Source organism: Quercus lobata, chromosome 8 (genome assembly GCF_001633185.2).
Source record: "Quercus lobata isolate SW786 chromosome 8, ValleyOak3.0 Primary Assembly, whole genome shotgun sequence".
Taxonomy (NCBI): Eukaryota; Viridiplantae; Streptophyta; class Magnoliopsida; order Fagales; family Fagaceae; genus Quercus; species Quercus lobata.
The window spans coordinates 56,149,892-56,173,021 of record NC_044911.1 but is presented as its reverse complement, the minus strand read 5'-3'; the positions used below and the strand labels follow the sequence as shown (position 1 = coordinate 56,173,021).

The 23,130-nt window shown below is 31.2% G+C and overlaps 1 protein-coding gene across 1 annotated transcript; it reads right to left on the bottom strand.

Moving 5' to 3' along the window:
* Positions 1-16,230: 16,230 nt before the first annotated feature.
* On the bottom strand, positions 16,231-20,988 carry LOC115957979 (GDSL esterase/lipase At2g04570-like). Its single transcript, XM_031076338.1, has 4 exons — positions 20,906-20,988; positions 19,148-19,541; positions 17,970-18,459; positions 16,231-16,463 (listed from the first exon to the last, which is right to left on the bottom strand). The coding sequence occupies exons 2-4, from the start codon at positions 19,517-19,519 to the stop codon at positions 16,270-16,272; spliced, it is 1,056 nt and encodes a 351-aa protein (XP_030932198.1). The 5' UTR covers positions 19,520-19,541; positions 20,906-20,988; the 3' UTR covers positions 16,231-16,269.
* Positions 20,989-23,130: the final 2,142 nt, after the last annotated feature.

The following is a 23,130-nucleotide window of genomic DNA, read 5'->3' as shown; positions in this document are numbered from 1 at the left end:
TAAACAAATCAATTCTACACTAATGTGACAAAAGAGAAAGAGACAATATTTGAGAACAAATTTTTTTTACAACCTAGCTACAATGAGTTCTTATAAATGAGAACTCATTGTAGCTAGGTTGTAAAAATTTTTGGGTTTACAAACTCGGGTAAAGCATGTTTTGGCGTGCAGGGTGTAAAATAGCAACTAGGGGGCTTTATTCTCCCTAATGCTAATGCTCTAAGAATATGTTTTATATGTTGAATAGAATTGTAATATATATATATATATATTAGAATAGAATTATAATAGAATAGTTAATTCTGAAGAGTACGTTTTTTAAGGGTAGTGGTTGGGCTGCCTTTCCAACTAACAACGAGTAAAGTGAAGTTGAAAAGTACAAACTCTGAATACAGTAATGAAGCATATGGAAACTCAGCCGATTAGGAAAGAAAGCAGCGGGAATCCTAAAGTTTAGGGTGTGTTGAAGAGCCTTAAAACTAAAGCTAAAGAGCTTTAAGGGATACTCAAAGCTACAAATTATATTAAGACTAAAACTAAAATTTGAAACTTTTAGAATATATATATATATATATATAATTTATTGTTCATATTTTAGAAATCTAGAACTTTAATTTGTCAAATATTTAAAACACTAAAGAGTTTTTCAGTTAAACCTCCATATCATAAAAGTTTTACTACTAATTAGTAGTAGAGCTTTTGCAAAAAGATTATAGAGCCTTAATTAAAAAGTTTTTTAAATTTCTTGAAACTCGAATTGGGAGGATAGAAAATATTCTAATTTTTCATTATGTGTGTTTAGTATAGAAAATAGAAAATTGGAAGGATAAAAAATAACTATAAACTAGGTTGTAATCCATGTTTACGCACATAAATATTAAACAACAATGATGATAAAATGATCTTACCTAATTAAGTGGGGTGATTATTATGATTTTCATGCTGAGTATTTTGAATGAACAACTTTACATTAAAATTAAGAAAATTAAAATGGACATTTATATCAAAATTATATTACAATTAAAAACTAATCTAGATTCAATTTGGATTATGATTATGTTTTGACTTTAATATAATATATATGATACGATTTTTTTATTTTTATTTTTGAGAAAAAAGAATGAGAAAATGGAAAAAATTGTTTACATATATTTACTATTATGCTCCTATTATCAAATATATATATATATATATATTTTTAAAATAGTATGTGAGAAGTAATTTTTTTTTTCATTATTATCTAATAAATATTACATATTATCTCTATGCGTTTGTGTGTTTTGAAAGTCTAAATTTAAGTGTTTATTTTATTTTATTTTCTGTATATAGAATAGGTCAACATCTCCATGATTTTTTAATAATTTGATATTTGGTAGGGAAAGAATTTGAACAGTAAATATCTTTGTTGGAAATATTAAAACATGCCAATTGAATTACAAATTTCTTTACAACATTTCCATGGTTAAATTAACAAGTATAGTGCCAAACTATAAAAATGCCACCTCCCATGGGCACACAAAATATAAGGAGGGAAAAATCTTGTATGAGACAGGCTTATGAAACCCATGTCTCACTGACATATGGGTCCTACATGCGTGGAACTCACATGTCAGTGAGACAAATTTTGTGAGTCCGTCTTAGGAGATACTTTCTCACAGTGGTGGTGCCAGGAATTTATATTTGGGGGGGCCAAACATAAAATTAGACAATTAATTATTTTTGTGTATATATTAATTATATCCATACTAACAGTAATATACATACAATTTAATAATCAAAACTCAAAAGTGTATTATTTCTGAATTACCAACTCCTAAACTTGTCCATGAACCTAGATTTTTCAAATTAAATTATCACCCATTAAATATAATGACTAAAATTTTAAAAAATACTAATAATTTAAAGATTTTTAAATAAAAGACAAACAATCATTCCAATTTCAATATATAAAAAAAAAAATAGCTATAACGACAACCAAATACATGTTATATTATTTTATATATAAAGAAAATGATAAAAATAATATATTTTAATCATATACATTTATGATGTTATGATACATTGATTATTTTAATATTTTAAGAACAAATAAAAATATGAGAAAGTGAGAGTAGCCTACACAGCTACACACCTGCTTTTGCAGGAAGTATTTTAACCACACACATGGTTATGTAGTGGAGGAAAATTATTTAAGTGCTACCTCTACAATATTTTTACAACAATTTCACAATAAATTGTAAGTGGTAAATTGTTATTAGTTATAATTTTAATCCACAACTAAATAACTTTTTTGCACACACGTAACAAGTAATAATAACTTGCCACTTAAGATTTATTGTAAAAATATTGTGAATATAACATTTCTTTATTAAAATAACTCTACTATATATATACTAATTTTTTCAAATATTTTGGGGGGGCCAAGGCCCCCTTGGGTCCCAATGTGGCTCCGCCATTGCTTTCTCAAGAAGGAGATGGACAAAAAACAACCAACCAAACAACTAGTAGAAACAAAAACCATTTCAAATTGAGAGAGAGAGAGAGAGAGAGAGAGAGAGAGAGAGAGAGAGAGAGAGAGAGAGAGAGAGAAGGGCTGATTAACAAAAAAATGTAATGGGAGGCTGAATATCAAGGAATAGAAAATGTAATTTAGGTAACTTGGAGGTATTTTTCTTCCCACGTTTTTGGGTCAAAGTGGAAACCACTTGGACACCCTCTGTTATGAGTTTATCTCCAATTTTCTTTCTGAACCAAACAAAGGAAAAAAACCAAAAAGGAATTTTATATAGTGCTTGAAAAACTCTTTTCACCACTTTTGAATCTCCCTCCTCTTATGTATCTCAAAACCAAAAATTAAAAAAAATATATCTCTATTTTCCCAACTTTCATACTTTATAGCTCTTAAAATTTTTTGATTTTGAAAAGCAGAAGAGACTTGTAGCGAGGCAATTGTAAAAATTACCACCCAAGCAAAACTGCAAAAGCAATTGGCACAACGTGTTCTCTCTTCACGATGAAATATTTTGAAGTAGCTTGTTTCTTTTATGGATCAAATATATACAGATTCTTATAAGTTTTGACAGGGGAAACATATGTTATGCTAGTCTCCTCTCTTGTTTGAATTACAAAGAGAATGGAGGGTAGGAAAAAGTTCTTGTTTAGAATTTTCTTTTATTTCTATTCTTGAAAGTTGAAAGTTGAAAGTTTTTAAATGTTGTTGATGTTATTCCTTTTGCCTTTCTTTGTTTCCTATGTCGACCAAACCACTTCAAAGAAGTTGGGAAATTAAAATTTGAGATGATTGAAGTGTGAATTTGACTGGTGAGTGGCCCTAGTTTGAATTAGACTAGTTCAAACTCAATTCAAGTCATAAATAGCAAATACAATAGAATTCCATTTCTGCTAATGGAAAATAAGGAAAGTGATGTTAGAGATGCTACAAATTTTACTATATAAGACTTATAACTTTTTTTTGTTTTTTGGAAAAAAGTATAAGACTTATAACTTGATTTTTCACAAATATAAAAAAGTAATTACAATATTTATTTATTAAGTTGTTGAAGTCCACCATCACATTTAATTTATATATATTTTGTAGTAATTTTAATATTTTTCATTTTTTCTTCATACATCAAAAGTGAAGAAGGGATTCAACACGAGCATCTCCAATAAAAATCATTGTAAAAGTAAAAACTCCAATACCAATTTGTTATGCGAAAGGACCTCTTGATAGCCCTCTCACACAAATAGTGATTGTCAAATATTATGGGATTTAGAAAGATCTTCAAAGAAATAATAAGAACGAATAAATTAATAAACAATCAAATACAAGAGAAAACACTAAGAATTTATGTGGTTCGACAATAGCATATGTTCATGGCAGTGGCGGCAAAACTAGAGGGCCCCTAGTTTTTTCAAAATTTCCCTTAACCATAGTAAAAACATTATCTTTTAATTTTAGAATATTTTTTTTAAAATATTTTTTGTAGTTCTTTTTTAATTAAAGAAAAAGAACTTTATTATATTTGGCTTGACTCCTATGGAAAATAATTATTGGCTCAATCACTTGTTTACAGGTAGCAGATGATGAATTCACTATATCAAAGAAATATTACAGAGTGTTTATACACTCAGAATGTATCAACAAATAACAAAATCTTGCTAACACTTTCACAAACAAATTCAAAGTCTCTCCCATATGGGAGGACCCTTGGACAAAGACATCTAAATCCTTTGTGGTATTACTTTATTTATAAGACTTTAATATTCATTTATTAGTGGATAAAAATTACCTTTATAGACATTGAATATTATTCTTAGGTTGAAGCAAATTTATGGAACCAAAATGAAACCACCCCACCCCCACCCCAAGGAGAAATTATATAATCATTTGGTAAATTATATCACTTGTCCACCATTCCACTAAAAGACTTCTACTTGTTTAAAATTGTTGAGTTAGTAATCAATTTCTGTTTAAAAAAATTTTCTAACTCAACAATTTTAAACAGGTGAAAGTCTTTTATTAGAATGGTGGACCACGTCACTTGTTCACCATGAGGACCTTATAATTTCTCCACCCAAAGGCTACTTTTAAACAAAGTCAAAACTCCCTTCAAATATTAATATTCCCATAGTTAAGATTTAAGCTACCCTATAATAATAGTAATTGGCCCCCCTATAATTACAAAACCTTGGGCAAAGTCAAGTTACTCTATAAATAAAGTCAAACTTGTTTATGAAAAAACCAATATATATACACACACACATATACGGTTATGTTAATGGGTGCTCTTTGCGCAACGGTTAATAAACAATTTAAGGAAAGTTTTTATATCATTTTTATGGAAAATTGAAAAAGCTGTCAAAATATTAATTACTTTTTTTTTTCTCATAAAAAAATTTCTTAAATTAATTCATTAACAAATGTCCTTAGGGCATTCGTTAATTTTTTCCACATATATATAAAGTCAAATCTCCTCCTTGTTTTATAGATAAATGGAAGCCTATGGTGGTGAGTTAAAACATCTAGGGACCAATTCATCCTCAAATCGCCATGTAATGATGTAATCTATTTATGGGATACTATCGGGTTGAAATATAGTATTAATATATATATTTTCATATTTATAAATATTGACTTTTTTTAATGGAAAAAATATTTAAATCTATAACATCAATTATTCTTGGAAAAAGTTTACCATGAATTTGATTTGGAGAAAAATTCCTTTAACTCACTATGTCGCAATTAATAAAACCATGCACGTATACTTTTAGACTTTTAGTCACATAATTTATTTAAGAAGTAATATAATTTTTTTTAAATAATACATATGAATTATTTTATAAAAATACCTGTGTAATGGGCTAGAGAATTTTTTTCTAAATTGGTTTGGAGGAAAACTTTGTCTATTTCTCTTTATGAACTGACCAATGCATCGATGGATTGTTATTTGATGATAACAATCCATTGATGATAACATATCTTATTTGATGATAACATATTTTACTAATTTAGCTAATTAAACCCATCGTAACATTCTAATTTGGCATCCTTGTGTGAATGAAAAGTTATTAAGAGTCTAATTCAATAATACTTTTCCCTTAATTGCAAATCCCAAGCAAGCAGTAGACCTTTCCTTAAAAGTTAAAACCTAATTTCAGCGGTAACAGTGGAGTAATTGTCAAGGTGGCTAGATTTTGTTATTTAGGGTCTGTTTGGAATCTACTTATTTTGCTGAAACTGAAAACTTTTTGCTGAAAGTACTATAGATAAAGGTAAAAGTTAGTTGAAATAGTACAGTAGGACTTGTGAATAATACCAAAAAGTGTAGTGGGGCCTATGAATAATAGTAAAAATAAGCTAAATAGTAAAATAAGCTGACTTTTTAAGCTGGAGCCAAACGTACACTTAATTACCTACTTTATCACTTTATAAAGAGTAGTGTTATGGATAAAATATTTTCACAACTTGCTAAGCGATAAGTCATAAGTAATGAAATCCTGATTCATAAAAAAATAAATAAAAATAAAAATAAAAAATAATTATAAATTATGATTGAAGCAAGTTGATTTCATATAAACCCACATGTAATTCAATTTTTGCTATATACCAATTACAATAAATCTTGCTAACAATTTTGACTAATTTTGTGTTACCAAACTATTGCTTAGTGAAACCCCAACAATCACAATTTCTGAAATTTGATTATAAGTTGCGTGCCTACATCTGTGTTTATAGAACAATAGGAAAATCAAAGGCAAATGGTTGTTGAAACGTAAAGTCAAATTAGTCAATGATCTCTGTATCCCAAGTTTTTCAAATGTACCCAATTGTAGTATTAAACTATTAATTAAAAAATGGCACCAAACCAAGGAAGTGCTGGAACAACCGAACAAATTGTCACAATGTAATATTGATTGTTAGCTTAGCTCTAACTCAAGTGAGAAGGGGACAGCTATTGAAAAAAAAAGGATTAAGATTGCCCAATACTATGTTTAGAGTTGTTTAGATTCTCTTTATTTTAGATTCTCTTTATCAAAAAAATAAATTAGAAAAAAGAAAAAAGAAAAAAGAGTTGTTAGATTCTCTGAACATGTGATCCATGCTTTCTCAACAGTCAAGCATATTTGACCATTTATAATGGCATTTTTTTTTTTTTTTTGGTTTGGTTTACCTTTAGTACTTTTTTAACTAAACATGTCTTTTTATTTTAAATATACAATAACAAGTGGTAGTGAGTTTTAATTTCCACATTTTATTTAGTTAGTGGATGATGTGGCAGTTTTTCATTAAAACAAAAGGAAATTTCAATTAAAAAAGTAATGGAGGTAAGCCAAACTTTTTTTTTCTCTTTTTTTTTGGGGGGTGGGGGGGGCAAATCTAACTGGATTGGTACCATGTCTATAATGAGATGCAAGCCAAATGAAAAAAAGAAAAAAGTTTTCAGAACATTTCAATTTCCAAATTCATTTTGCTAGTGAAATTCCCTCACACTCTTTAAAAGGGGGAAAACAAATTTAGGCCTAAAGAGGGGTAAAAAAAAGGTTGTACAACCCACCAAAAGTAAAAGTAGAATAATCCAAGAGCGAATGACAGATTATGTAACAGCCACATAGGTGACATGTATCATCTATGTTCTACGTTCTATGTTCAAATGTCTTTATTATCTAGTAAAATAACATTTAATTGGGGTTTTCTATGGAATATTTAGCTTTTATGTTTTTTTTTTTTTTTGAGAAAGTTTCAACCTATGATGTCCGTTCCCAATGATAGCTTTTTATCATTAGACCAAGACACCAATCAACGTTTATGTTTTAATTCTCAAAGGTAGACAAGTATTTATTATGTTTATAGTTTCCATGAGTCAAGGTCTTAAAAATGTAATTTTTTTAATTACTAATTTCATTCTCCCATGCTTAGAGGCCTGTTTTAAGCTTTATATAAGCCTTTTGGTTGAATTGAATAAAATTCATATTATAGAGTGTATTTTCAGATTATAAAGCTTTGTGCTTCAGAAGATGAATTTCTTCTTAATTAACTTTTATCTCTTGGGTGAATTTCTTTGGGTGGCGAGTATATCTTTGGGTGGTGATATTTTATATCCCATTGAGTGGTGAGTCAATTCAGTTCTATATCATTAGCTAAATTCCTTTGGGTGGTGATATTTATGTCTCTTTGGGTTTGCTTTGGTAGTGAGCTTATCTATCATTTTAATTCTTGAGTTTTTTTTTAATTTTTTTTTCATATAAACCAGAAAATATAAAAAGATATATATATCCAGTCATCCCATATTCATCATATTGGATAAGTTTGGGTTGTCCCATACGATTCTAGTAACATAGAAGGGAGAAAAGGAGTTTTTTTTTTTTTAATAAATATTTTATTAAGCAATTTAGATAATTTAATTACACAGATTCACTAGATACATCAAGGTGAGTTTGGTTTTGGTTAAAGGGAGGAACCTTTTTCATTCACACCACAATCTGACAAATATTTGTGCACATTTAGCTAAAGGAGTAGAGAAGTTTTAAATGGTTATTAAAATTAAAAACAATTTTAAAATTTTGGGTTTTTAGGAGAAAAAAATTACAATTTTCTATTCATACTTTATAAATCCAGAATTTTAAAACACTATTCATTCTAATATGTGAAACACTCAAAACAATAAAGAGCTAATGATATTAAAGCTTTACTTCCTAAGCCATTATAAGTTATGATAGACCCAAAAACAAAAAACCTTAATTTTCTAAATTTTATAATTCAATTTTTATATTTGGGGAGAGAGAATTTTAGCCCTAGATGTCTCAACTAAAAATACCAAGAGATTTTAGTTGAGTACCAATGCTCTTGGTTATTTATCATAATACTTAATTTGACCCTCAATCTGGTAAGAAGTAAGATAAATTTATATTTTTTTTACCTAAAATTTGTCAAAAGGCCATTCATGCTGGACATAGTTTTCAACATCCAGTTAAGGCTTAGTTGGGCTCAAGTTTCAGGCCCCGATAATTTGGGCTAGAATGAAGGAAAAGCTAACTTCGACCCTAATACTTCAAATTATAGCCCGATGTCTATGATAATAAGGCCGAGCTTGGATTTACAAGTTGGACTAATATATGGTATGGTTAAAGAAAAGGTCATAGTTGATGCCTACACGATAATTTTATGTCCAACTTGCAGCTCGGAGTGTTAGTTGAACTAGTGGAATGAATGATGAATTAGTGTTTTTCACGAAAAGAAATCAATCCACCAAGACACCAACCCAACGAATTGGGCATTCATAGGTAGCAAAAAAAAGAAGGTAAAGGTTTTTTTTTGAGGAAAAAAAGAAGAAGGTAAAGGTGATTGCAATAGAAAAGGAGAAAAAGTTTAATTAGGTATAGAGGCATAAAGGGGGATTATTGGACTAAATTATTCAATTGCAATCATTAGCTTTATGCAAAATTGCTTAATCGGTCGCTTCCATCAAAGAGAAAGTCTATAAACACAAAAAGAAAAAAAAAATTGACAGAAATTTTCACGACAGCTAATATAGTAGATTGTTAGAGCATTCACATCCGGACTACCAAATGATATATGTAGGACAGATTTAGCTTTAAAGGCCAAAAACCACTCAACACCTGGACTTGTAAATGTTTAAAATTGCAAAAAAATTTGCAATACTGTTACAGTACCATTGTAAATTTACAATGGTATTGTAGCAGCATTCTAAAACAGAATAATAATTTTTTATTCTCACCTATAAATATCTGCCACTTTCTCTCTCCTCCATTCTCCGTCTCACGTCTCTCTCTCTGTCTCTCAATCTCTAATTCTCCCTCTCCTTTCAGTCCTCACTCACTCCCTCTCTTTAGACTTAAAACCCCATAGCCACCGCACTATGGCCTGACCCACTGTCACCGGCCATGGTAAGCCACCATCCACTCATTATTTCTCTTCTCTCTCTCGTTGCAGATCAGTGTGGTGGCATGGAGATCGACGTTTGGGGTTTGGTGTACAGATCAGTGTTTGGGTGTGGTGTAGAGATCGGCATGGGTTTCTCTTCGTGGTTGTCGGCGTGGGTTTGGTGGCAGGGTTTTTTCACTTGGTGGGCCACGATTTTTTGGATTTCTTTGGAGATTGGTGGAGTTGTTGTGGCAGTTGGGTTAACGGTGGAAGTGGGTTTGGTGTGTTGGTGTTGGTGGTGGCGAGAGGTGATGCAGAGAGAGAGTTATTTGGAAGTAGGTTTGATTGATATTTGGTTTTTGCAAGTAGTTTTTATTTTTGGAGGTCTGTTTGAGTTCTGGGCTCCTGAGAAATCAGTCAAATTCCAAGAAAGTTAAGGTTTTTGGTATCTAAGTTTGATTTGTATTGGATTTCTGTAGGTGGTTTTTTTTTTTTTTTTTTTTAGCCTTTTTGGACGGTGGAGGTGGTTTGCTTTCAATGGAAGAGAGGTAAAAATTAGAGAGAGGAGAGAGATGGGAGAGAATAGATATGGTTCAGGGATATATTATTTTAATGAGTAGAATAGGAAAATAAAAGTTAGGATGTTGAGTGTATTGTAAAATGGTATGGTATAAATGATAAAGTAGTTTTTTGAGATGGTAAAATAGGATAGGTTGAAATTCTCGGATGCGAATGCTCTTAGTAATAGGTGAAAAAAGTGGTGTCAAATGTTAATAGTTGGATAGATAAGAATTGTAAGGATGCAATTTGAGTCCTAAGCCTAAAAGGTAAAAGGATCTAAGCCCAAAGAGCCCAATTCAATGAATTTGTAGAAAGTGGGTTGGAAAATTAAGTTCTAATGAGTTGGGTAGCAATTATAGTGGATCCAAATGACAATAAAGTGAAAGTAGACTGGTTTTATCTAAAGAAAATCATTCTTGGCATAGTTTGAGGAGATCAGTTCTTGTATATATTTCTTGAAGTTGATTACAAGTACAATTCTTATTGCTACAATATTTCTCCCTCAATTCTCTGATCCTTTTCTCTCAGAGCCTCCCTTCTATTTTATACTATCTTCCTCCTTTCATCTCTGCTCTCCACGTGTAGATTAGATTGTTGGTGTTGATCCTTGTCACATCAGCACCTTCCTGAAGTCTTTGGGAATAGCTGTAAGGCTAAAAACTATTGTTCAGGTATCACTTCCTCATTAATGCGGTGGTAGCAGCTTTCCCTTAGATATTTCATAGCCCTCCTTTGTCCTATACCTTTTGGATGTGTATTCTTACCAGTAGAATCTCCTAGAATGTCGCCCTGGAAGGCAAATCACAGCCCCAGACCTCGGCATTGATCAGCTGAGGAGGCATTCCTCCTCGGATCAATTTCTTGGACTCTTATGACCATACCTCACCTCTTCACTCACTAACATGAACTCCTATGAAGATTTCTCCGTCCTCAAACTACTCCATGTCCTCTGATTAGGCCCCCGGCCCAATATATATAGACATGTACTACTAGGCCTACCACCCCTACAAGAAGTAGTAAAATTTTCCTAACTCAACTATTGTGAAATTTTTTTGTATATGTATGTAATGTTGCTATTCCATCAAATATATTTTTGGAGTTAAGATGGGACATATTTTCTATAGAATATCATTCATTGTGTGTATGTATCTCTCCGCTATCCACATACATAGGCATTTGTAACATGTTTATCTTATGGTTGTACCCGTTACACCAAGGAGGCATTGACAATGACCCTAATCATAAACAAATTCCACACCTTGCTAACCAAAATTTAACATACAAAAACATAATTTCAATCCCTATTACACCACAAACAAACTCAAAAAAATAATCAATGACTAAATCACAATTTCTTTTAGTTGAATAAAAAGGGTACAAGGAGACTACTAGTGGAAACTACCTTCTATGTCATCTGTGGATAAAGAATTAACAATAGAAGTGCTCTTTTTATTGTATTTCTTGGTATGCTCTCCATCCAAAAACCTCGATTTTATTAGGAACCTGAAGTTTCCAAAGATTTCTCCATACCTGTTGGCCAATTGGATCCCAAGAGCTTTCAACCCAATTCTCTTCTCTCAATACCTTCCTTGCCACATGGTACCCAAATTTAACAGAATACATACTATTCTTATTATTAAGCCAAACAATTGAGTCAGACACAGACCTACGACTTAGTGGTATATATTTTGCAAATAGCCTTGGCATATTTCCTATGAAAGGTTGCCATGATGAGATCACGGCTCCACCAATTTACATCTGGATTTATAAGGTCAGAAACCTGCCACTCCTTATCATCCTCATGCATCTGATAGAGAACTTTATTTGTTGGGTGATTTGGAATCCATTTATCTACACGTACTCTAATGGATAACCCATTTCCTACTATCCAACAACATCCACTCTTCAGGATAGGCATTACTGCCATAATACTTTTCCGTACATAAGAGTTATTGGGTGACTCAACAGGATCTAGGAAGTGGCATCGTGGAAAATATATAGCTTTGAAACACTGGAAAATAAGTGAATCCTAGTCATGCAACATTCTCCAACCTTGCTTTGCTAACATAGCTATGTTGAAATATCTCAAATCCCGAAAGCCCATCTCACCCTCTTTCTTAGGTTGAGATAATTTACTCTAGCTTTTCCAATGAATCTTCCTATTATTCTTAACTTGGCCCCACCAAAATTTTGCAACATTGCATTGAGCTCATCGGATGTGTGGTGGTTTTAGTTATCCACTCCAGCATTGATTCACGTAATATTAATAATAAATTTCCTAGTTTTTTATTTTTATTTTGTTTTAGGCATAAAAGGAGATTCATTACAAATATGAAATTAAAGGAGAGCCACAACGGGTCTACAAAGACACTAGACACGCATAAAAATTCTTCCTACTCTCAAATCACCCCAAACTATTTTATAATTACTTGCTGCAAGTAGAGTGCAGCAAAGAGAAAACAACCAATTGTAAGGAAAAACAAAATTATGGCTTCTAAGACACAAATTTATTATATAGTATAATATATGGGTCTTGTTAACAAGAGTTTTGAAATAATAATAATTCATTGGTTTGTAATAAATTCATTATAGTTCTCTATGCTTTTCTTGATACTTGTCAATGTCCTATGCAATTTGCAGTACACATTTTGAATTAATTTGTCAAAAATTATCTTATAACTTTCATTTTAGTAATCATGTGTTCTAATATTGAAATGATCCGTTGCCAAATATAATTGGAAAAAGTTGATGGATGCTTAATGCTTTCTCAGCAATCAAACTTATTTGACAATTTATAATGGCATTTTTTTGGGTTTGATTTACCTCTAGTACTTTTTTAACTGGACATGTCCTTTTGTTTTAAATATACAATGGCAAGTGGTAGTGGGTTTTAATCTCCACCTTTTATTTATTTAGTGGATGATGTGGCAATTTCTCATTAAAACAATAGGAAATTCCAATTAAAAAAGTACTGGAGATAAGCCAAGCTTTTTTTTTTTTTTTTTTTGGCAAATCTAATTGAATTGTTAACATGTCTAAAATGAGAGGCAAGCCAAATGAAAAAAAAAAATGTTCTCAGAACATTTCAATTTCCAAATTCATTTTGCTAGTGAAATTCCCTCACACTCTTTAAAAGGGGGAAAACAAATTTAGGCCTAAAGAGGGGTAAAAAAAAAAAGTTGTACAACCCACTAAAAGTAAAAGTAGAATAATGCAACAGCAAAGGGTAGATTATGTAATAGCCACGTAGGTGACACATGTCATCTATGTTCTACGTTCTATGTTCAAATGTCTTTATTATCTAGTAAAATAACATATAATTGGGGTTTTTTTTAAGGAATATCTAGTTTTTATTTTTATTTTATTTTTTGAGAAAATTTCAACCTATGATGTCCGTTCTCAATGATAGCTTTTTATCATCAGACCAAGATACCAATCAACTTTTATGTTTTAATTCTCCAACGTAGACAAGTATTTAATATGTTTATAGTTTCCATGAGTCAAGGTCTTGAAAATGTAATGTTTTTAATTACTAATTGGCGTAAATGCACTTTCAGTCCCTACATTTTGTACTTTTTCCATTTCGGTCCTTACATTTTGTTTTTACCACTTTTAGTCCCTAAACCAATTAACGCCTGACATTTAGGTCCTTTCCATCACCCAACTAACAGCAAAAACTGACGTGGCAGACGGTGAAATAAAAAATATATATAATCACACACATTAATTAATTAAATTAAAAACAAACATTAAAATAAATAAATAAAAAATCATTAGTTTTTGGGAAGAACATGACTGTTCATATTCTTCATTTTCTTCACTAAACATGTTTGATTGCCCAGAAATTTAAAATATCGAAGATTTAAAAAAACGCATCAATGCCCTTGAGTCCTCTCTCCACCATTTTAAAAAAACCTACTTTGTATAAATTTCTGATCTTTCCTTTTCTTCTTCCATTTCAATTCCAAATCCTCTCTTTCTCTTTCTCTTTCTCATGGTGCATGTTTGTATTTGTATCTTTCTTTTTCTTTTTCCTTTGTTCAAGCTCTCAATCCCTCACTCTCTCTTAAATCTTAATCTCTGACTCTCTCTCTCTCTCTCTCTCTCTCTCTCTCTCAAAACCCGGCTCTTTCTCCCTCTTTGTTGTTTGATCGATGATGGTGGTGTGGGTTTGATCGGCAATGGTGGAGTGGGTTTGATCAAGTTTTTCTGGGTTTTCATGGGGTTGGGTTTTTCTAGCTTGATTGGTGATGGTGGTGTGAGTTTGATCAGGTTTTTATGGGTTTCCGAGGCTGGGTTTGATCGACAATGGTGGTGTGGGATTGATTAGGTTTTTCTGGGTTTCCGGGGTTGGGTTTGATCAACAATGGTGGTGTGGGTTTGATCAGTTTTTTATGGGTTTCCATGGGGCTGGGCGACGATGATGGTGGTGTTTGCTGCTTTGGGAAATGGGTTTGATCGGTGGGGTGGTGTTGTTGATGGCGGATTTGGGTCAAGGATGGTGAGTTTTGTATTTATAGTTTGTGGGTCTTGGATTTATGAACCTTGTATGAATGAACGTGAAAGATTATTTGGTTATAGGTTTATGGGTCTATTTCTTGGATTTATGGGTTTGATTTACTAGAGGTTTCAATGTTGAAAGTGTTAGAATTTTCTATGTTGAGATAGATTATGAATGTTGGCCGGTTGAGTTTGTCTTGATTTGGTGAAGAACATGAAGTTCATGTTCTGAAGAAGAAGAAGAACATGAAGATTATTAACAGTCATGTTCTTCCCAAAAACTAATGAGTTTTTTTTTTTTTTATTTTTTTTATTTTAATTAATGTGTGTGATTATATTATTATTTTTTTATTCCACTGTCAGCCACGTCAACCTTTGCCGTTAGTTGAGTGACGGAAAGGACCTAAATGTCAGGCATTAATTAGTTTAGGGACTAAAAATGGTAGGTAGACTAAAAATGCTTAAGCTTTATTTTTCAAGCGAAAGCATCACACATATATAGGTAGACTTACATGGAGCCAATCCCCGCAAAAGTCCACAACACACAACATGATAAAAGAATGACACTACCCAGCTAGCCAATTCTTCCCATCATACTTGAAAATTTTTATGTATTATATATGTGGTTGCTAATACCTTCCTTAAGCATAAAAGAATCCCCGAGTCAATATCTATGGCTTGCAAATTTATTGCTCAAACTTAGATTAGGGGGGGAGCACGTGCACAAAAATAAATAAAAAATCATGGCATTGAGTTGGATGTAAATCAAGTATCGACACTATATTTTTTTTTTTTTTGGGTCTAATAAACAGACTAATCCACTTTATTATTGAGGAAGTGCTAACGTGGCGAATGATGCCTTTGATGTACATAATTTATCACTCATATAAATTCCTTTATCATTCATATAAAACAAACAGTAGGAAGGGTATTGAAATAAAATTATAACTTTGGGGGGTCAATCATGCGCGTTTTGATAATTTAAAAGGTAAGTATAATCAAGGTGATAGTTTAGGATAGAAAAGTATAATTTGCACTTGAAAATATTGAGTAGAAGCTGTAAGAAGAAAATGTAATTTTTTTTTTTTTTTGATAAAGAAAATGTAAAATTGATTAGTGATATATTGCTTAAATTACATGTGTAATTTAAACCAAACTTTGAGAAAATATGTAAATAATTATATTATTCCACTCTTGCCAAAAAAATATTTCCTCCTTGGCTTGAACTTTTTTTTTTTTTTTTTAATACAGAATCCCTTGGCTTCAACTTTTAGCTTAATAACCTTTTTTTTTTTTTTTCTTGATAGCTTCGTTTGAATTAGAACTGTAGATTTTTTTTCCCACTCTAATATGTACTCACACTCTCACTAATGAACTTAGCTTAGGTCCAATGCACTGAATCCATTAAAATAATGAGATGTGACAAAAAATGCACACGTGTTACCATCGTAATGGGTCTAATGCAATTAGACATCAGATCCAATCTTTCCTCATTAATTTAGGCTCAAACATTTCAGTGGATAAATACACCCAAAAAAAAAAAAAAAAAAAAAATTCAGGTCTAGCTAGATCAATAAATAAATAAATAAAATCACGTCGAGATTCCAATTGCCATTGGATTTGGACCTCTATTGTTGAATTACAATAGAGCCATTGTTGTTATATTATAGAATAAGGACAAAATCTAAAACCAAACAAATAGATAAAGAAATCCATCATTATAAATAAATAAATAAATACTTTAATTGAGATATTATGGTAATCAACCACAACAAAAATCAAAGATTTTTTATTTATTTATTGTTATTTTTGGATGAAAGTAATCAACGAAAATATGCTAGAAGCTTATCAAGAAAACTATTAACAATTATGTGATTTGTTTTCTCTGTAGGGTGGAAGGCATCCCAAAAGACATACTTATTCGCATCCGAACAAGTAAACGGACTGAGCTTATTGCAGAGGTAACTCAATTCGAATTTGCCTGTAGCACAGCATCCCTTTCCTACAACGTCAAATCCTGCCAATCCACAACGAATTTCATATTTGTTATAATTGAAGAACTTACGAGTAGACGAAAAATAAAATAAAAACAAAACCTAACACGTATTGTTTGTTTCAAATTGGATTAATATAGCAAGTAGAGCCGGCTCTAAATTTGGGGCACAGAACATTCGCATTAGTCCGTGCAAAATATTACACATCAAATTATCTATTTTATACTATATTTCATTAAAATATCAAATTTTCTTTATTTTTTTTCTTTACAGACAATAGTCAATATTCACGCTCTTCCTTCATCATTGAAATACATAAAGAAAGAATAAACAACTTCTTTTATGTCTAGTTGCATATGGTTTTATTTATGACTAGTAATGAGTGACTAACTAATTCAGGGGAGGAAAAGAGTAACAATGATGGTAGAGATGTGGACATATGTCCATCACCTATGGTAAAGGTCCATTCTCCCCTATAGTGTCAAGTTGTAAATCTCTCTCAATGGTCAATAAGGAGAAGTTATGGACTCCACCGTACTCTCACACGAATCCATTCTGCATTATTCATGAGAGTAATGCTAGAGATACATGATTTGGTACAATTTTGTGCCATAACTCGCCATGTGACTCCACTCTACTCTCACACAAACCCATTCTGCATTATTCATGAGAGTAATGCTAGAGATACATGATTTGGCACAATTTTGTGCCATAACTCGCCATGCGGCGAGTCTCTACTTTCACACGAACCAGGTCTGTGTAGAGTCCTCAACTACAGCTCCTCTTTCATGTGAGAGGGAGAAGAGTTCATTGGATAGATATATTTATATTTCCCTAACCTACATATTTATTTTCTTTCAATTCTTAATATATATATATATATATCATACTTTTTTTAATTTTTTTAAGAAAAAATATCATATTTCATTTCATTGTATTCCAGTCCTTATAATCTACCAATCTCATTCCAATTTATATATATATATATATATATATCAAAACATGATGTAAGTCATGAGCTAGGATATGGGTTTTCCTTGGTCTCTTTTAAGTCCTAACCCAATGAAATATAATCGTTGATTCGGACCATATATTAAATTTTTTATTAAAAAAAATCTAACAAGAAAAATATGTGTGTCCCCTTCACTCATCCTCAACCAAATAATAGGAAAGATATTAGATATAGAACAAAGATTACCTCTAATAAACCAATAAAGAAGAATATTTTTTTCAACTTATTACATACGTGTTTATTTATAAGATTGTTTATGTGAATTATTTAAACAACTCAAATAACTAATTAAAAAATATTACATTTTATATTTAGAGAAAAATATAAGTATTTAATTTTTTTTGAGAATCCAAAGTCATTTAATTTAATATACTTAAAAGGGAAATTATTACCTACTTATAAAAAAGGGAGGAATATCATTGTTAATCACAATCATAAACAGGTAATGCCAAATTAATTCAACTAAAAAAAAAAAAGTAAAACCAAATTACAGTAAGTACAAGGAGTATGAACTTACCATATAAAGAAGGTTTCTTGATGATTTGATCAAGAATCTTGTATACATCTACAGACAGTAATCTGAGCCCTGGAAGCTCCTTATTCAGCCTTTTCACCAAACCATTTAACTTCCCATTAAATTCCAGCGCCACATTGTTAAATTTCTCCACGCATTCATTTTGACCCAAAATATTTATGGTTCTCTCCAGTGGCAAACACCCCATTGGAGGAAGTCCAGTGAGTGATATTTTCCGAACTCCAAGACTATACAGTTCTCTGATGAAATTTCCAGCAAGTCCAATGAGAAAATCCTCATACTGTTGGACTGTGAATTGAGATTGCCGTTTAGGGGATAAGTAATAGTTCTCTAGGAAGTCGTTTGTTCCTAGGCTCATCAAATATAAGGCCTCACTCAAAATCTCATTTGCCTTGTCTTTACCAACATAGGCTCTCAACGTTTTTTGGTACTCCTTGTAGTACTCCAATTCCTTCCACGTTGGTATCACTTTCTGCAAATTAAGGAAGCACAAGTTATAAATTGGTATAACTTTCTCATGCACACGCATTGACAAATTAGAATAACAAAAAGTATGTATTAATTACTCATAAGAAAAGTATAAATCAATTAATCTTTTATAAGGTAAAAAAACAAAAACAAAAGGAAAAAGTTTAGCTCCAAATCAGTTTGAGCTATTTTCTTTCAACACATTATATAATGATTGAAGAAACCATTAATATGTAGTTTTAGTCGCAAAAATTTTAAATGAATTATGTGACTCATTTAAATAATATACATGGTTTGTCATATAAATTGCAACCTAATGAATTGGAGAAGATAATTCTCAACTAGTTAGAACCTAAATTTGTAGAATTAAAAAAAAAAATAGTATTAATTAATAATAGAGGAGGGACCAACAAATAATGTCACAAAGTGGATAACTTGATAGTTACAATGGAGAGGGGATTCCTTCAGAAACTCTAAGGGTCCGTTTGGATGGGGATGGAGAGGAATAGAGTAGAAATAGCTGAAAATAGGCTAATTTTGGGCTAATTCGACTCTACTTTACTCTACTCCCCCTCACTTCTTCTCAATCCAAACAGACTAAAAGCGTTGCCAGTTGAGCTAAAAAGCTCTTTGCATGGTTTTTTATTTATTTTATGCATAGGTTGATAGATATGGTTTGGTTTGATACTTACTAATACATCAGAAGTTGCATTGTCATAGCCTGTCCCAGCAGAAGCAAAGCAAACTCCAGTGGCAAAATCTGATATATTATACGCAGGATCTAAGTAAGCGGGTACTGTTGGTTTGAGCCCAAAAGCCTCAGAAATGAAGTCTGGAGGAATGCGACCATTGGAGAACCGTCCTGTGGGGCGACCACCAGCAAAGTCACGTCCATAAGGCCTGAAATTGCTCTTGAGAAGGGTTGGAACCACGTTGTTGTTTCCTGCATCCACGGTTGAGTCCCCAAAAACTATGATGGCTGGAACTTTGCTTTCGGTTATAGAGACTAGTATTAGAAGCTCAGCCACTACCAAGAGCCATGGAGTAGTGTATGTGTATGCCATAATTGCTTTGTGTCTTGGTAGCCTGCAAATGATTTAATATAAAAAATTAATCAATCTTCCCAACAATTTCAGGCAGTAAATGTTTAGAGTTTTAAACAAAGGGATAATTAATGTAGAAGTGGCAATAATTACAGCAGAGTAAAATGGAAAAAAGAAACAAAAGTGAGAACTCTCGTCATAAACATCATGATAGATTGTTATACGAGAATTATCAGTCCCACTCTAAGTACTTTATTTTTAAAAAAGTTTTGCTTCATACCAATTTATAGCAATCTTCTTTTAACTCACTATGTGACAATTGAAAAAACTATACATATATGTAGTTTTAGTCACATAACCTTTGTAATGAGTCAAGTGACTTGTTTAAATAATACACATGTATAGATAATAGTCATATAACCACATAATAGTTGGAAAGATAATTTCAAACCTATTTAAAGCCAAACTTTGTTATTTTACTTTATGTTTTGTCACTCAAAATGCGTTACCCCTTTTTTTTTACTTTTTTTAAAAAAAAGGATAAATACATGACATTCAATACTTGATAAAGCATAAAATAGAAACACTAAGTGTTTTACTTTATTTTTTTTATCACCTACACCTTGTCACATATCCATTTTAATCTTTTCCTTTATAAAGTAACCCAGTGGTGGAACTAGGAATTTATCTTTGGGGAAGTCATACATAAAACTAGACAACTAATTTTTTGTGTGTGTATGAAATCTAGAATAGTAATGTATAATACAATTTAATAATCAATATACATTTCAAGAATGTGTCAATAGTCCTAAACTTACTAATGAACCTAGATTTATCAAAATAAATTATTACCCATTAAATAAAATGATTGAGATTAAAAAAAAATATTAAAAAAATACTAATAATTTAAAGATTGCAAAATAAAAGACAAACAATCATTCAAATTTTGACCCATAAAAAATTCTAATAAAAAACAACTAAATACATGTTATATTATTTCATCAATAAATTAAATGTTATATAGTAGTATATTTTAATCAAGTACATTTATAATGCCATATGAGATATATATATATATATATATATAACTGTAATAACATATAATATATTACAAGGAAAATTAAAAGAAAACAAATGAAAAGAAAAGTGCATTATCTGGTAATTAGGAAAGTGGGGTAACAAAGGCGGTTAGGGGCATAGCTACATAAGGGCCTACCCAAAAGCTTGGGGAACTTTGTCTGTCTTGTCTAGTCTAGTTTGTCATTATTATTTACACATTCACATGGAAGCTTTGTTAGTTTTTACATTGTAAATCACGGAACTACAGCAATGTAGCCTAAAGGAGAGAAGAATTGGAGAGAAAAAAGAAGAAGAAAGGCAAATGGAGACAGAGAGAGAGAGAGTCACCTGTGTGAGCACTGATCAAAATGTTCTGCAATTGTGTGGTGGACTTAGTGTTGCAGCAGATCAACAAAGCCTTTGACCTTAATTTTATAGATGCTAAATGTCTAATTATTGCAATTTTTTGACACATATATTTATCACTAATTGGATTGTATTCTATTTAAATAAAAGTTATATTTATTTTTAGACTTTCTTAAATCTATATTTGTAAAAAAAAAAAAAAAAAATCTCTTTTATTTGTTGAGGTAATTGTTAAAATACTTCTGTGTTCATTTTATAGATGTTAAATGTCTAATTATTGCAATTTTTTGACATATATATTTATCACTAATTGGATTGTATTCTATTTAAATGAAAGTTATATTTATTTTTAGACTTTCTTAAATCTATATATGCATATTATCGAGTATGGGTAACCAAAACAATAAGGGTTCTTTAAAAAGTTTCAAATTAATTAGGATAATTCCAAAATATATATATATATATATATATTTCCTTCTTCTTTTTTTCCAAAAATTCAGTCTAAATGTGGCTTCGCCACTAAAGTAAACAAAATTAAAAGTTGAAAAAGTCAAACACAAGATTTAGAGTCTATTTGGTAAAAATATTAGAGGGTGTTTGGTTTGAGAAAAAAAAGTGGAGTCTTCAGTATTTATTTTCAATTTTTGTGGGACCAACCACAAAAAACACTGGTTTGGTTGTGTTTTTTGTACCTAGTTTTCATTTTTAGTATTAAAAAAATTGTGTACAGTTTTTGGGCGTTTTCATTTTCTTGAAAATGAATATCATGGTATTTTCGTAAAAAAACCAATTATGTGGATCCCACTAACAGTGAGTTGTCCTATCAAAAGCGCTCTCTCTCTCTCTCTCTCTCCCCCCCCCCCCCAAAAAAATATATATATTTCCTTCTTCTTTTTTCCGAAAATTTTAGATGGCCAAGGCCCCCTTCAATCTCAATGTGGCTCTGCCACTAAAGTTACCAAAATTAAAAGTTGAAAAAGTCAAACACAAGATTTAGAGTCTATTTGGTAAAAATATTAGAGGGTGCTTGGTTTAAGAAAAAATGTGGTGTTTTCAGTTTTTATTTTCAGCTTTTTGTGGGACCCACCACAAAAAAAAAAAAAAAAAAAAAAAAAAAAAAACACTAGTTGAGTTTTTTTTTTTTTTTTTTGTACTCAGTTTTCATTTTCAATATTCAAAAAACAGCATACAATTTTTGGGCGTTTTCATTTTCTTGAAAGTGAATATCGTGTCATTTTCGTAAAAAAACCAATTTCATGGGTCCCACTAACAGTAAAGTGTCCTATCAAAATCTCTCTCTCTCTCTCTCTCTCTCTCTCTCTCTCTCTCTCTCTCTCTCTCTCTCTCTCTCTCTCTCTCTCTTAATGCTGGTGGTGGTCAATCGATGAGAGTGATCCATGGCAATGCTCACTGGTGGACTCCTTTTGGGTGTGGTGGTTTTTTTGTGGATTGGTTTGTTGAAATGGATATGGTGGTTATTTGTTTTAAGGCATATCTGATGGTGAATCTAAGGTGTTTAGGGGGTTAGTTTGCTGAAATCTAATGGTAGATCCATGGTTGTGTGTTGTATATTTTCAGGCATATCTGCTCTAATTATTACTAGTTTGTAAGAGGTAAATGGTTTCTAGCACGTATTATAACTGCCAAAGGCTTCCTCTATGTTTGTATCCGTTGGGGGTTGTTAGAAAAAAAAATTAGGGAAAACAATAGTAGAAAATTAATGCCAAACAAAAATATGAGTTGGAAAAAAAAAATGAGTACAAGATTTGAGTGCAAAAACGAGTACAAAAAATGAAAATAGAAAATGAATACAAACCTAAGACAAACCAAACAGACTCTTAGTTTTTAGCTTTTCACCTTTTGTCTTAGAGCATTAACAACTAGATTTGCAATGGGAAAAAAAAAAAAAAAAAAGCCTATTTTAATACCAAAAAGTTACTTTATCTACTTTAAAACACCATTTTACAATTTATCCAACATCCTATTTATTATTTTTCACATCACACTAAACACTATTCATTTTTTATTCATTTCACTCTCTTTCTTATTGTCACTCTCATACCCATACCAGAATTCAAATAAAAAAAACAAAGCAAACGGAACCCAATTTTGTTAGCAAATAATAATGATAGGTGATCATACCATAATATGATGCACCCTCACCTATATAATAAGACCAACTTGGTGAATGTTGTTGCTTCACCAAC